This window comes from Vigna angularis, chromosome 7 (assembly GCF_016808095.1).
Source record: "Vigna angularis cultivar LongXiaoDou No.4 chromosome 7, ASM1680809v1, whole genome shotgun sequence".
NCBI classification, from domain to species: Eukaryota; Viridiplantae; Streptophyta; class Magnoliopsida; order Fabales; family Fabaceae; genus Vigna; species Vigna angularis.
In genome coordinates this window covers 12,344,624-12,360,614 of record NC_068976.1, presented here as the reverse complement: position 1 = coordinate 12,360,614, position 15,991 = coordinate 12,344,624, and the positions used below count along the sequence as shown (strand labels likewise).

The 15,991-nt window shown below is 31.2% G+C and overlaps 2 protein-coding genes across 2 annotated transcripts; one reads left to right on the top strand and one right to left on the bottom strand.

Annotated features, from left to right (window-relative positions):
• Positions 1-4,934: 4,934 nt before the first annotated feature.
• Positions 4,935-8,163, top strand: LOC108337086 (E3 ubiquitin-protein ligase AIP2). The gene is made up of 5 exons (XM_017573534.2): positions 4,935-5,209; positions 6,373-6,601; positions 6,746-6,948; positions 7,548-7,763; positions 7,889-8,163. The coding sequence occupies exons 1-5, from the start codon at positions 5,063-5,065 to the stop codon at positions 8,036-8,038; spliced, it is 945 nt and encodes a 314-aa protein (XP_017429023.1). The 5' UTR covers positions 4,935-5,062; the 3' UTR covers positions 8,039-8,163.
• Positions 8,164-10,137: 1,974 nt separating this feature from the next.
• LOC108338633 (RNA demethylase ALKBH9B) lies at positions 10,138-13,938 on the bottom strand. The gene is made up of 6 exons (XM_017575636.2): positions 13,607-13,938; positions 13,042-13,512; positions 11,494-11,579; positions 11,088-11,398; positions 10,871-10,942; positions 10,138-10,779 (listed from the first exon to the last, which is right to left on the bottom strand). The coding sequence occupies exons 1-6, from the start codon at positions 13,803-13,805 to the stop codon at positions 10,494-10,496; spliced, it is 1,425 nt and encodes a 474-aa protein (XP_017431125.1). The 5' UTR covers positions 13,806-13,938; the 3' UTR covers positions 10,138-10,493.
• Positions 13,939-15,991: the final 2,053 nt, after the last annotated feature.

Below are 15,991 nucleotides of genomic sequence, written 5' to 3'. Positions count from 1 at the left end.
CTTTCCCTGAATTTTGTGAATCTTTTAGCCTGTGCAGAGGATATACTCTACAGAGAAAAAAAAACATTACAAAATTATATTTTGACTTGGCCGACAGCTTACAGAAATAAAGCAGAAAAACAATGTTACAAGAGATGGCAAATACATTATTAGAATTCATAATTAGAGGAAAAACAATGTATAATTTATATAATTTATATATAAGCTTTAGCCGATGAAGAACATGTATTAATTAAGCTTACTTCATACTTGATATTTACTTCATACTTGAGAGCCTTTTTTGTACTACAGTGCTTCATATTTTCAAACATCATCAACTCTACATTTTTAGTTCAACTTTAAAGTACCATCTGAAATTGAGTGCGTGTTTCATTTTAAAACTTTGTCACCGATAATCACTTTAAATAAAGAACTCTCTTTTATATAAATTCGTTTCAGAACCTCATAATTCTGCAGATTCCCTCTAAGAACTCATCTGCATTTTCGTTTGATTTTGTTATTATTCAGTCACAAAAACTTGTATCCTAAGTATTTCTAGCCAGAAGCATTAAACAACAACGCCCTCAACTATCCCACCTTCTGTTCTTAGCCAAAAATCAATAGTTTCAACCTCATTGTGTAAGAGAATAAAAGGGCTACTACAAGGCTAATTTTTTTTTCTATTTAGAGAAAGATGTAATTCTTTAAAGTGCTTTTGGTAAAATCCAATTTAATAGGAGAATACAACAAAAAATTTAATGAAAATCACATGACTTTTGTCCTTATTTGTTTTCTAAAATGATTTTGGACATTGAAAATGCAGTTTGACACTTATGAAAAAGATAAAAATAAGTAAACATGGTAAGTGGTACGATGTAATCAGAAAACAGAGATAAAGAAAAGTGAAGGTTGTGCTAATTAAGTGTTTGAAAACATTGGATGTTACTTTTCTATTGTGCCTTCATTGAATCAATATCAAACTGCATTGTGAATGCAATGGCGAAATATTCAAATAGAATCAACAAGCATCGATGTACACGTTTACTAGAATCATCAAACCTGTAATATAAAAATTCCAACCAAACACTCTAAGAGAGAAAGAAAGAACTACTGACTCAAACCTCAAACAAACAGCATTTGCCAAACAGTGAAGAAGGGAAAGCTACAAGAGAACCTTAGGAGAAGTGTTCTCAAAAGTGTTCGACGATGGTGGTAGAACCTTCGACAGTTCGGCGACGGCAGAGTGCGGCAAAACCTTCGACAGCGGTGAGCCTCCGACGACGGCGAACCTTCAACGACGGTGAACCTTCGACGACGGCAAACCTTCGACGGTGGCGAACCTTCACCAGCGGTAACCTCGATGGCAGCCTTCAACAACGGCAACCTTCAATAGCAGCATCGAGTGAGATGTAAGGCAGAAAGCAAAATGAAACTGTGATTGGGAAAGAATGTATAAACCTAAACTGCACTGCAGTTAACTGTACTTAATATAAAATAGTTTAGTATTTTTAAACTGTACTATTAATTAGTTAATTAGTTTTTAGTTAACTGTATTATTAGTTTTTTAAGTTTAAAAAAGTATGGATTAACTATAGTTTAAGTATTTTAAGTTAATTCTGCCCAGCCCTAGTGGATATTGGACGAGAAGAAGGTGGTCACAGAAAGCTCGAAGAAGGTGGTCACAGAAAGTTCGAAGAAGGTGGTCACAGAAAGCTCGAAGAAGGTGATCACAGAAAGCTCTTGAATTGGTTTAATATTTAAACACCATAACCACACTTCGAACTGTGGTTCATTGGTGGCGCACTTCAATCTACGGTTTCACTGTGCATTTAAAAAACCTTAACCACACTTCAAAGTGTGGTTCAATGGTGGCGCACTTCGAGTGCGGTTTTACTATGCATCTTAAAAACCTTAACCACACTTCGAAGTGTGGTTCAATGGTGGCGCACTTCGAACTGCGATTTTACTGTGCATCTTAAAAACCTTAACCACACTTCGAAGTGTGGTTCAATGGTTGCACACTTTGAACTGTGATTCACTGTATTTTTACACTTTGAACTGGTTTATGGGTACTCATTTTCGTTTATTGTGCATAGTTTTTTTTAACCTCGCTATGTATTTGAGATGCTTTATGATTAACGGATGTTCTCTGCAGAGATTATTCAATCTCCCCATTTTGTACTAAATCCTGATGTTCTGTGCATAGTTCTCCTTTTTGTTGTCCCTTGTTGCCAGTGTTATTGTGATAGAATGAATGGTTGTGGTGGGGAAATCTTTTACTTATAGAATTTGGATTTGCATTCATAATAAACTTTATCTAAGCCTCTCTAAACTGAGAGTGATATTTGAGGAGTATATGTTGATAGGATTTCAAAGTTGAGAAGGCAGGAGGGGAGCAACGCGAAAGAGTCCAGAAGGGGTGTAGGGTTTCAAAGTTGTGATACGACAGAGGAAGATTTCTCTTTGTAGTGGGTGGGTCAACTTTTTACAAAATCAAAATATTTTCACTGATAGGGTACAATTGGAATTAGAAAAGAATTGGGAGGTGCAGAGTGAAGTTGGTGAGGTGCAGGGAGAACAGCTTGACTATTTTTCATTAAGTCAATTACGATTAGGTTGAAGTGAGTTTTTTTCTTTAATTACATTGTTATATAATTATTTTGTGTTGTTGTTGTAGACCATTGTTATTTTTTCCTCGATTTTTTTTTAATGTTTGTGACCTTTTTTTACCATTACCATCAAAGCTATTCTTTTGTTAATAGTTTATTAGGTTTTTTCGTAATACTTACCAGAAAATATTCGACCAATATTAATTTGAATTGTTTTCTACCAACGTTAACTCGAAGAATTTTTCAATCAACATCAATCAAAATGTCAGAATAAAAAATCTCAAAACAACAATTTTCTAATAAAAAAAAAACCATGGTAGGTTGGTGTTAGCTTAAGAATCATATTTGTTGTCAACTGAAGGAAGAAGTTTAGTAAATATCAATTGAAAAATCTTAACAAATTTGGATGGAAAACAACATCTATTAACATCAACTAAATAAGATATATTTCTAAACTATTAGCAATTATTTGATATATATATATATATATATATATATATATATATATATTGTATTAACCGAGAAAATTGAAGTTTAATAAAATTGACTTATCACAACAAATTTTTTTTAAAGTAAAACAGTTTGAAATTATTTTTTCAAAGGTGAGATTAGTATATGTTTCAATAAACAAAGTAAATAAAGAATATAAAAATTATGAAAATTAGCTTAAATTTAAATCAATTAATATAAGTGCTTTTATACTAATTTATGACAAATTTTATTTTACTTATTTTATTTAATTTTATTAGAAGTGTTTACTAACAAAATTATCAAAGTGTGTAATTATAAGAATATGTGAGAAAAATGTTTTTGGAATCTTCTCTACAAGTTAAAAAAAATCTATTTTTAGTAGAAAAACCCTTAAAAGTTAAAAACACTTCTTTTTATACAAACCTCTTAATCTTTGAATAATCTTCATGTGACACCTTTGCTCATGGAGGAAGGTTCCTCACCCCTTCTTCACAATCCATTGTGCTATTTAATTCCTTTAAACTGGGATAACTTAAAATGTACTCTTCACTTTGATAATGTAAATAAATTAATATAGCTTCATTTGTATTGTTTATGTATTAAAAAATACAAATGAATCTATTTTAATTTAGAAATTTAGAAAATTAGAAAATTTCATAATCTAATACAATTTTCATATGTATTAGATGTATAAATATAACATGAAGAATCGTGAGAGATACATTTTTCTTGATATTATTATTTATTAATCGTATTATAGTGACTTTGTAGTACTTCTTACCTTTATCTCGTTTTGAATTCACTATACTTTCATAGTAGGAAAATACATAACTAAATGCATTCTTTTAAAATACTTTGAATTTTAAATTATAAATATTCTTGGAGCTTACAAGCTTGTTGAATTTCGTTATTATATATTTTAAAATGTTGTCTAGATTAAGTGTTTAAGTACATTTTGATTTTCAAACCTTTTAGAAATTTTAAACAAGTTTTGGAATCTACAATTATCTTAAGACTCCATTTCAGTTAACCTATTCTTTTTATTGAGTTCTTTGATTTGGCGTTGAATTGAAAAAAAAAATAATCTACCAAAATAGGCAAACCTAATCGAACAAATTTGTTTACACATCCAACCAACATTTTGATAATTTCCATACAAGTTTTTTATTTTTAAAAAAGATTAGAACAAACTAAGTGACTCATTTGAATAAATTTTTGTACAATATTAAACTTGCTTAAGAATATCTCTGAAATAAGTAGTACAAAATTTAATATTCTATTAAGAAAATTATAATAAAGTTGCTTACCATAAATCACATAATCTATTTGATCACCTTTAATCTTCGTCTAAAATTCAATTACAAATTAACATTTATAAGAATTATATTTTATATCTACAACTATTTTATAAGCTACAATTTAATAATTTATTATTAATCAATAAAAATATTTTTTTATGGTGAAAACGGGAAAAGTTAAAGGGATAGAATTTGATTATTGAATATGAGACAACTAATTTAGTTCTTGAAAAAAAAAGGAATATAAATATATAAACTATTCAAATTGATCCGTAACGATAGTAGTTCCTGATTTTCGGTTAAATTAATCTTTAAATATATTTTAATAAAAAATAATTATAAAAACTAGGGAATTTTTATAAATTTAAGAATGAAAGTAAATATTCCGATTTAATTAATTATTTATCCAAATTAAACCAAAAATAATTCAGTATTTTCAAATTAACTCAATCTTTTGTTCGAATGACGTGGCGTATAAAAATGGGAGATTCACTCACATGCCAGTAAGCTCGTCCGTAGGCGATAACCCCTACGGTTTTCCCCTTCCAAAAGAAAACGATTTCTCAATTATATAAAAAATATCAAAACACGCAAATCAATAACACAAAAACGCTTCTGAATTTCCGTGTTTTGATCAGAATCTGAAGAAAAACCACTTCAATTAGAATTCGAATTCTAGTTTCGAGTTGAAAAGGAAGAGAAGAAATGGAATCAGAGGATCTGGTGAAGCAGGAATTGGAGGAATTGCTGAAACAATTGGGGAAGAAGCAAAGGTTTGAAGCCTCTGTTTTGGCCCTCAAATCCCTTCTCCAAAGCTCATATCCTTCAGCTTCTCCATCGCTTCGCCAATCCGTATGCTCTTCTCTATTTATGTTCCAGTTTCTCATTATAATTTTTGCTACGTTCTTCAATTTAACTTTAAGGTTTCTGGGTTTAGTTCCTTTTGCTCTGCCTCGTTTTGTCCGAAATTGACTTTGATTTGCTTGAGTTGATAGATATGGTTGTGTATGGAACAATAATTTATTAAGTTAATGGTTGATCAACCTTTCTCATGATCATTGATTCAACTGAAAAGTCTGTAGCTGGAACCGAAATTGTTTTCATTTGCATGTCATGTGTAAGCACCTAGGAAGCACGAACAAATTGTATGAACACCTTGAAGTCTTCTAGTGATGCAAATTGGAGTATCAGTATATCACAACATTAATATCATCATATCACAAATTGGATACAAATACAAGTATTTTGTATATGGGTCCGACTGGACAAACTTTTCCCTAAGGACTTAAAGGAGAGAAAAATAAGAAGAAAAAAATTGAAGTTGTTTTCTCCTTTAAGTTAAAATTAGTTTGTGCAAAAACTAATTTGTGGAAGCTCTCTCACGTATTTGCTACAAATTTTTATTTTTAATTTGTTCATAAACTAATTTTAATATATGGAGAAGTCAATTTCATTTCTTTTATTTTTTATGTTAGAAGTCTTTGTGGAGAAACTTCGTCAAAACAGGCACTATGTCAAGGTTTTAAAATACAATCTATGACTTAAGGTTTTTGGGTGTTTCCCATTGCTTGTAAACTGTAATTGTCGCCATATGAATTGCATTTTCTGCAACTTTCAGTAATATGAAAGATTGTGACGGAACTGCAAACACGATTTCAACCACAATTCAAACCTTGATCTAAGTTGACTTGTTGTCATTTTGTAAACTTGGATTGGATTCTCTCTTATGAATTATGATTAAACTTCTTCATTTTTGTGTTAATTTAAATTAATTTTATATAATCTTTATTACGGTCGTATAGTGTTTGTGATTTTAAAAAATTGTGTAGTATTGCATTTGTGTCATGTATTGTATCTGTGCTTTCTTGGTAGGCTCCCTCGTTCAGGTGTGACCTGTGTGTAAGAATGGGTTCAACCTTTACTTTCTCTAAACGTTAATGGTAAAGAAAATGTTTGTTATTGTTTGCTGAGGAGCTAAAACGCAGGAGATTGACTGTTGTTGCTGGTGTTGGCAGTTTTATTCAGTTATTTGCCGAGTTGCTACTGTGTTGAAGACCAGATATACAGCACCAGGTTTCTGGAATGCTGGACTGGGACTTTTTGAGTTGGCATATTTGCTTGTTTCTGAACCTTCTGAGAAGGAACACTTGAAGGCTTGCATTGCTCAGGCCAGGGAACATTTGCATCTGGAAGACAATCCATCACTACAAGCTTCACAACTTGCAGATAATCAAGCACACAGAGGTGATTTTCTTTCTAAATAATTTTGTTTTCTTTTTCATTTTTTGTTATTTATAGTTGTTCACGTTTATGTGTTGTACATATCCTTCAGAGGTTTTGAAATAATTAAACTTTCTCTTGTGTTTATCTCATTTTGCAATGATTCAGGATACCTTTTTGAGGGGCACCTTACGGTTGATCCTGAACCCCCACAACCTCAATGGTTGGTGCAGTCAAACCTCTTGACAACAGCTGCTACACTCTTTGCTGCCGAATCTTCCCAAGCTTCAGCAGAAAATGGAACCACCCAAGAGGATGCAGCCAATATTCTTCAAGATCTTATAAATAGATTGGAAGAAGTTGTGCCCTTGGTATTTATTCAAAATCTTTCGCATGCTTTTGTTAACCATAATTCATCAGACTTTCAATTTACTCTCAAATATCAGCATGGCTTTGAGTTTCCAGGTCGACTTTCTAACGTTGGATAAGTTTCTAGAAAGAGGTATAATGTGGCTTAGTCATTTGTTTAAACCTAAGGAAAACAGGCCACGGTAGAAGTATTTAAGACCATTTTATGCTCTACTTCGTACTTGAATTACTTCAGGTTAAATTTAACAAAGTAAGCTACTTGAAATTGGTTCAGTAGAGTACTATTTTCCCAAAAGATGTAGGAATCAATGCGAACAGCCTAGGTATCAAGTCAACATCTAATTAAATCCTTATACTACTGTCCCATGACGCACTCGCTTTAGTGTATCTGTTGTTGACGTTAATGCATCATTTGAAGCGTGAGTTGATATAAACTTACTCAGTTAAACTCATTTTGTTAATTCCTTGGTCATATTTTAGTTCTTTCCAATTACTTGCCTTTTGATTGATATAAATTTTGTCTAATACAATCAGCCTTTCCATGTTACAATTTACACTGTTCACTCAAGGAAGATATGAAGTATTTTTTTTTTTGTGTTAGATGGTGGATGAAGGTACTGTAGCTCCGAGAGCCCCTCCAGCCAGTAAAGAGGTTGTGGCAAAACTTCCAGTCATCACTCTCACAGAGGAAATCCTGGCTACTTTGGGGAAAGATGCAGAGTGTGCCATTTGCAGGGAGAATTTAATTTTAAATGACAAAATGCAAGAGCTGCCATGCAAACACACATTCCACCCACCATGTCTAAAGCCATGGCTGGTATTGTCCCTAACTCCTCTTTTCTATTGGAAATTTTATGATCTTCTAAAATCAACTTTGTGCATTTCATACTATTGAATTCTTTAAAAATGACATGTTTAAATATAAATTGAGTTGAATTTCAGGATGAGCACAATTCTTGTCCCATCTGTCGGTATGAGCTGCAAACTGATGATCATGCCTATGAAAGCTGGAAGGAGCGAGAAAAGGAAGCTGAAGAGGAGAGAAAAGGTGCTGAAAATGCAATTCGAGGTGGTGAATATATGTATGTTTAAATGACCATTCAATGGTATGGTTAAAATATGGTTGTTCGTGTAACAATGGATGTGAATTTTTCTTTTGGTGTAGTTGTTGTATTCTTTATTATTTTGAGCTATAGATATCTCAAGTTTTCAGGGTTGCTCAAGTTTTTAATGATAGTTCATGATTAGCATCCAATTAACCATTTAGCTTAGAACTTTTAGTTTTTACTATAATGGTAATGAAGTTAGAACTTAAGATTATCACTTAAACAGATAACCATAGTGGGATTTATTTTATAACTACCCATTTAAAACAAAGCTAAAATGAAAAATTGTAATGATTAGTTGGAATACTACCAATGGAGAGTGGTAAACATGACAGTCGATTTTAAACAATTTATTGTATTTTGAGGGACGAATAATTATATATTTTGGCAATTTCACTAATAAACACTTTAACCATTTAGGGAATATGACACTAGAGTTCTTTGTTCTATTTTTGTATACAAATAACCTTTGGACAAAATTTGATCCTTACACCATTTATTGTTTTGCGTTTATACAATTTTTAATTTAGATCTTATATGAATAGTACATTCTTAATTTGCTTTATGGTAGTTTATTTTTAATTTAATCCTTATACGTAAGGGGATAGATTAAAAATACATTACATTTAACGGAAAAAGCTTAAGAATACACTGCACGTATATAAATCAAAATCAAATTATGCATGTATTAGGAGTCAATAATGACAGATCAAATCGGCAATGTTTTACATGAGCAAGACCCAATTTGACAAATTAATGTGTAGAGATCACAATAGTTAATTACGTTTGCAAAAATTAAATTATATGTTTATCTTTTTAGTAAGAAAACTGTGAAAATGTGAAGTAGGAACTCTTTTTGAAATACTTGAGCATTCCAACACTGCACGGCATCAAACATTTGAAGTGCCATATAAGTGTAAGAGTACAGTGAACACAGTCAAGCGTTTTTTAGCTAGTCTTTAAAATGTTCATTATTATAATTTTATATTAAAATGTATGCCGCTTTAATACAAGTAGAAGTTGTTTGTATGCCTAAATAAGTGTTATAGACTTTAAATCGCGATTATGTCATTATGTGTATAGAATAAACTGCATTGCATTGAGATGAAAATACCTTGAAACTTTTTCCGATAGGAAATAATTCATATCATACCATGTATTTATAAATATTTAACCAATCTAGTGTCTAGTTTCTAATTGGACCAGGAGATCTGGTAAAAAAAATATCGACACAAAGCATATCAACAAATACTATTCTTTAAAAAATCAACTCGTTTTCAACGATTTTTTTTTTGGTAGGCTTAATGGAAATTCAAAGAGAGTATCATTTTTTATTTTTTTTAAAACGCATTATTTTCTTTCCCAAAAAGTTGCTATTAAAAAACATTTTCTTGTTGAAACTTAAACCTAAGTTCGTATGTATTTTAAATGTTACTAACGAAATGTTCTATTTTCAGTTTTTGTATCATTAAATTCGGATTTAATATTTCTCAAAAGTTCATTACTATTGTTATTTTATTAATACCGATTCATAAAATTTAAGTCAGTTCAATGACTAGTCCTATTTTTGAAACATTCATAAAAAAACTATAAAGAAACTTAAAATAAATTGAGAAAAATATAATGAGTCATTTAATTCATAGCTCCTATATCTATAAATTATCCAATTAAGCTCAAGTTGTAGTGTTAGTTAGCATTCCTTTAAGATAGTGCCAAACAATGATCATGCAGATGATAAAGCAACCTTGCCATAAAGTTCTCTCAGACGAATTATATACCCTATATGCCAAAACCTCATAAAACAATAGTAATTGGTATAGTGAACGTCCACACATGTATAAATTTTGTAAATACAACAAATATAGAATCTCCACTCAGAAAATAAAAGGACAAAAGTATCTATTTCAATGTATTTAACACCTTTTCACAAGCAAGCAATTTCGAATTTGTTCCAGCTGCTGCAAGTCTCAACCCAGAAAAATATAGCAATGCTGGATGCTGACCTCACAATGCAACCATGAATACCTCAACAATGAATATGTTCAATTCACTCATCAGTACTATATAAAGTATCAATCTCCAATATCTCAAAATGCCTTATTATAGCCCAGCCACTTTTTAGCTTGGTACTAAAAAAACAGATGAACCACAACTTCTCACCAAATAGCAACCATTATTAACTAGAAAAGTTCACTCAAATATACACTAGGGCCTGAGGCTAGGAGACAAAGTTACCAAAGCAGCACCCCAAGTGACCAACTTCACCATATAATCATAATAAAATTGCTGCTGTGTAAAGCTTTCCCACAACCAAAGTGAAGAAACCTCCATAACAAACTTGTTGATATGTAAAGGATTTCATGAACAAAACTAACATGTGATTCTTAGTTCAGAAAACTGTGAACCATCAGGAACCTTTGGCCCTAATAACACTGCATCTGTCAACTACCAAGCTTTCTACTCCACCTATTTCCCGATCTGGGTGTATTATGATTCGAGTCGCGGTGCTCTGAGAACCTATCATTTCTAGATGCAAATCCCATTGCATCATTCCTGCCACCTCCTCTCCCTCTTTGTCTCCTCACATGACGACCAGATCTGTGTCCACCTGATTTCTTTTCCTGCTCAACTTCATATGTCAATGGCTGGATTCCCTGCAGATCAGGTTCAGGAACATACCCAAAAGGCCTCTTTGACTCATCCATTCTTCTAAATGTGATCGATATCCTAGCAAAAGTTTTAACAAAAACAATATCAATAATTTGTGATTTGTTTGAAAACTTAACAGCAATTGATAGAATATCAAATTGCTTAGTACCTTTTTGCAGGAACTGCTGGCACACAGTGCTTAGCTACATCAGCTCCATTTCCATTCAAGACAAGTACAGATCTGGAGAAAAAATACTACTTATAAGATTCTGAATCTTTTATAGAAATAAGAAAGTTGAAGAAGAATTCAATCTAACTAAGAAATGTAATAATTGAAAAATTAAACACATGAGAGCACAGAAGATAAATCCAGACTGAATACTTACCCCATAGGCAATGGAATAGCAATCGAACCATCAAATTCACCAGGACCTACAATCTTCAAGTTTGATCCAAAAACTATATTGCACTCGCTAAGAAATGAGACAGTGCAAAATGGTCGAACAAAGTCATGGTTATCTATGTGTGGAGGTATACAGTCCCCTTCTTCATATATATTAACAATGCAACTGTCTGGCACACAAGTAGGAGGTAGTACATGCCACTTGATCAGTCGTCGGATGATGACTTTGAAAAGATCAGGTAAAGGATCAACCATTGAATGTGGAAGAATACCAGGTGGGTTACCATCTCTATCCTGTAACCAAAACCGTTACCATATTGAGACTTAAGTCCCTTTTAACTCTCTTTCAAAATAAAGAAACATAAAAGAAGGTTGAGATATAGACTAACCACTGCATAATTGTAACAGCACCCAAATTGTATGGTTTGTCGTCCCTTGCCCCTCATCCACTTTTGGGGAGCAGAAAATGTCCGCTCTGAACAAGTGAAGAATTAACATTATATAGTCCATCAGAAAAAAAACAACACCAAACACATTCACTAAATAGTCAAGGAAATTTCTGCGAAAAAAAAGAATTTTTTTGTTTTCAGCATCATAAAATAAGTCATTAGCATACTGATATTGACCCCACCACAGGATCTAAAGTCTGATTTTTTCGTAAATAATATCTCTGTCAAATTAGAAGACAATATTTACTGAATAAGGTATCTGGATAATGATTCAATTCATTAACTAGTAATACAAAATGAATCAAATATGGATACTTGATAAATGAGAAGCAATTATAGTGGTTAAAAATCTTAACAGAATAACTGAGGTGACAGAACAAGCATGTTATTGACAGTTTGTAGTATCAGCAACAGGTTGGGAGACACGAATTAATACAAATCTACAATAAGTTGCAGTTATAGATCATCAAATCCATAACATTACTTTACACTAGCAGCAGCTGTGCAGAAGAACACAACAAATAATCTGATTAAATTTATATTCGAAGTAAATATACAATTCAACCCTCAAAGTTTCTGTTTACGCAAATAGGTCCCAACAAGTGGTAAACTTGTTAAGAACAGAATCACCCAATGGAAGTTGTTATCTCGTTAATAAGTTCATACTCTCAGAGAACAACTAAACTTGCAAGTCTAAAGCAACACATGTAATAAATGAAAAATTAGATATTTACAATTCTCGTTAAATTTTAGCACAATAAGCCATGCCGAGTGACTGATTTCGGCTACATGCTTGATTTTATTATGTACTAACTCTGAACACAATTATGAGTAAAAACATGAAGTTTGGTGTACTAAATTCTAAGCAAATTATAAGTGCTTGCACCCCACTCAATGATATCTTATAAAACATAACTTTAAAATAATTGAGATTATATTTTCGATGACTCTTATTCTTGATAAAAGAAATCCAATGGAGGACGTTTTGGTGTGGGGTGGAGGAGATTATTTTCAAATTTGACTACTAGAATTAAATGACATTGACAACCCCTTAAATAGTACAAATATTAGTTAATCTTGCTGACATTTGAGTCCAGAGAGAATTCATATTATGTTCTTCTTCCTTTTCGGAGTACAATGAGGTTTAAACCTAAACATGTTAAAGGTTGGACTCTCATTTCCTAAGACTGTCTATATGGCATATAATCTTCTGAATCTTGTGAATGAATCTTAGTTCTTGAGAGATTAGTCTTTAGTCAGTCAACACCAAAATACGCAATTCCTCATGAAAACTATCTAAACTCCCCAACCCGTTACATTTTTCCTTAACAAAGCTAAATTCAAAAGCAGCAATAGCAAAACAAATATGGAATTCAGTCAGATGTCAGTTCGTTTGAAACAGAAGCCAATAACAAGATCACACAGGACATACAAACATAAACAAAATCCATAAACGACTGAAACAAGTCGAGAATTGAGATCACAAACCTTTCAATTCTCCTCTTTTCCCCATCTCCTGTAATGAAGCAACATAATTGACAATCCTTTTTTGTTCAGCAAGACTGAAAATCCCTGTGTGGAGTTCAAGCCCTTCAAGAATATTCACAAGCTTCCCATTAACCCTCTCAAAGCAGATAAAGTCCTTCTTGCGCCTCACATTCATGAACCTAATGTACTCCCTCTGCTCCCTAGGCAAAGTAGGCTTCTCAGCCACAGCCACACCCACATCAGAAGCATCATTCGAATTACCCATAACAACATTAACCCCATTGTTGTTGTTTTCTTCTTCACCAAACTCATCATCCTCTTGGGCCATGTCGGCCCAACAAACTCTCTGGCTCGGAGTCTCCACACAGGAATTCACCTCCGCCCCGTCTTTCCAACTCCCCAGCGAATGCGTGTCGCAGTTATCTTCAGCGTCGTTTTGTTCATTGGGGCTGCCGTTTTGGGGCACTTCACCTGAAACCAAAGAACCCAGAAATCGTAAGAAAAAACGGGTGAAAGCCAGATGGAAAAAAACGAGAATTTGGGAGAAAAGTAAGGGTCTTGCGACCTGGGTCGATGGATTGAATACGATCGGAGAGAGATTGAGTGCAGCGAGCGCAGAGATCTCGGGAGAGGAAGGGGAGCCAAGTGGCGAGAAACTCCGAAGCGGTTCGGAGATCCGAAGGTGTGTAGTTTAAGAGGAAAGGGTCGACGTCGGAAGCGTTGATGTTGTTGGGTTTAGGTTGTTGGTGGTGTTGTTCCTCCATGGCAAGGTGAGTCAACTCGGAAGGTAGAATCGGAGAAGAAGAAGAATAACACAGAAAGCAGTAAAGACCGCACACAAGAAGATACTATGCTTCCTCTCTTGCTGCGATTTGTTGTTTAAGGTTACAGTTTAACTTTATTATATACATGTATAGAGATATAGATACAAGATATATAAATCTTTAGAAATTAGATATATTAAAAGATAGATATATTATTTTCTTTTCTTTGAAGTCATTAAAATTGTATCTTAACAAACAATATTTTACCTTCAAAATCTTTTCATTGCTTTTTTAATGTAACTTTATCGAAATAAGATATATCAATATATATATATATATATATATATATATATATATATTGTATAAGCATATTGATATAAAGATATATAAATATGTAGTTATATAGATATCTTTATTTTCTTTGAAACCGCTAAAATTCCATTTGACTTAACAAACAAGATTTAATCTCCAAAATCTTTTTATTGTTTTTCTAATATAACTTTTTATCGAAATAATATATATATATATATATATATATATATATATATATATATATATATATATATATATATATAGCATAAGCATATTGATATTAAGATATATAAATATGTAGTTATATAAATATCTTTATTTTCTTTGGAACCACTAAAATTCCATTTGGCTTAACAAACAAGATTTGATCTCCAAAATCTTTTTATTGCTTTTTTTAATATAGCTTTATTAAAATAAGATATATAAACATATAGAAATATATATATATATATATATATATATATATATATATATATATATATATATATATATTCTTTGGAGCCATAAAAATTGTACTTTTATGTATATGTATTCCCTTTTATCTTATAACAATTAAAAAATAAAAATTATTTATTTTAATTATTATTAAAATAAAAATATTATTAAATTTACAAGAAATATATTTTTAGAGAATAGTTATAAAAAATAGTTTAAAAAGTAAAAGAATTAATAAATAGTTTGCATTAATAAAAGTAGAAAATGAAATTTGTAGACAAAACAGTGGATACAAAATATATAAGTATATAAGTATATAAATATATTTTTGAAAAATTGGTAAGTATTATACTGGGTATGTGAATGTGGTTTTAATATTTTAGGTTTGCTGAATTATTTTATGTCTTGATGACAAAAGATATTTTTTCAGATTTGATGATTTAACTAATATATATATATATATATATATATATATATATATATATATATATATATATATGAATATAAATGTGATTTACAATGTTTTGACGTAAAAAAATTTTATAGCTTGATAATAACAACTTAAAATTGGTTGGTATTTTAGTTATGTTGTTTTTTATAATGATACTAAAATTATATTATTTTTATATATAATAGAGTACATAAGTGATTCTTTATATTTCGTTTGTGATATTCTCAAATAGAATTTTTTTTGTAAAAGTTGTAATAATATTCCTTATGAGTTATGAAAAAAAATAATCACATTTAAAATATTTCAATGTGTCTTGTGTCTTGTAAAGGTTAATATCATGAAATGAGCAAAAGTTATGAAATATATAATTTTTCTAGTTATGATATTCATTACGTAAAATTATGACGTGAAATTTTTTGAGATATTGAAGGATATATTAATGCAAACTGAATTTTTATTTTTTATTTTGATGACACAAAATCAAATATTGTTTATGGTTTTACTTTGGGTGGAAATGCAACATTACGAAAATCTGCTAAACAAAATATTGTTTTCACTAATTTATGTAGACATGATTAAGTATTGATAATTCCTTTTCTTTTTCTTCATAAAGTATAAGTATTACGTGTTACATTAATGTTTATCTAGTTATATATAAGTTATAATATCAAACTATCCGACCTTTATTCGAAATTAAGTTATTCGAAATTAAGTTAAAAGTTAGTGAGTAAAAAAAAAATTAAATTTGGTCTGTCTCGTCATGAATTGATGAGTTAAATGAGTTCTTACTTACTCTCTTAATTAAAAACTTTTTTTTAATAAAATTAAGGTTTAAACCCTCATTTGATCTTCGTATTTGTGTGTCAATCTCAAGTGAGTCATCATTTTTTTTTCAATCTCAATCGGATCCATAAACTTGTAAAAATGAGCCAATTAAGCCCTCACCGTTAAGTTTTCACTAACAGCGTCTAACTGTGATGACGTGGTG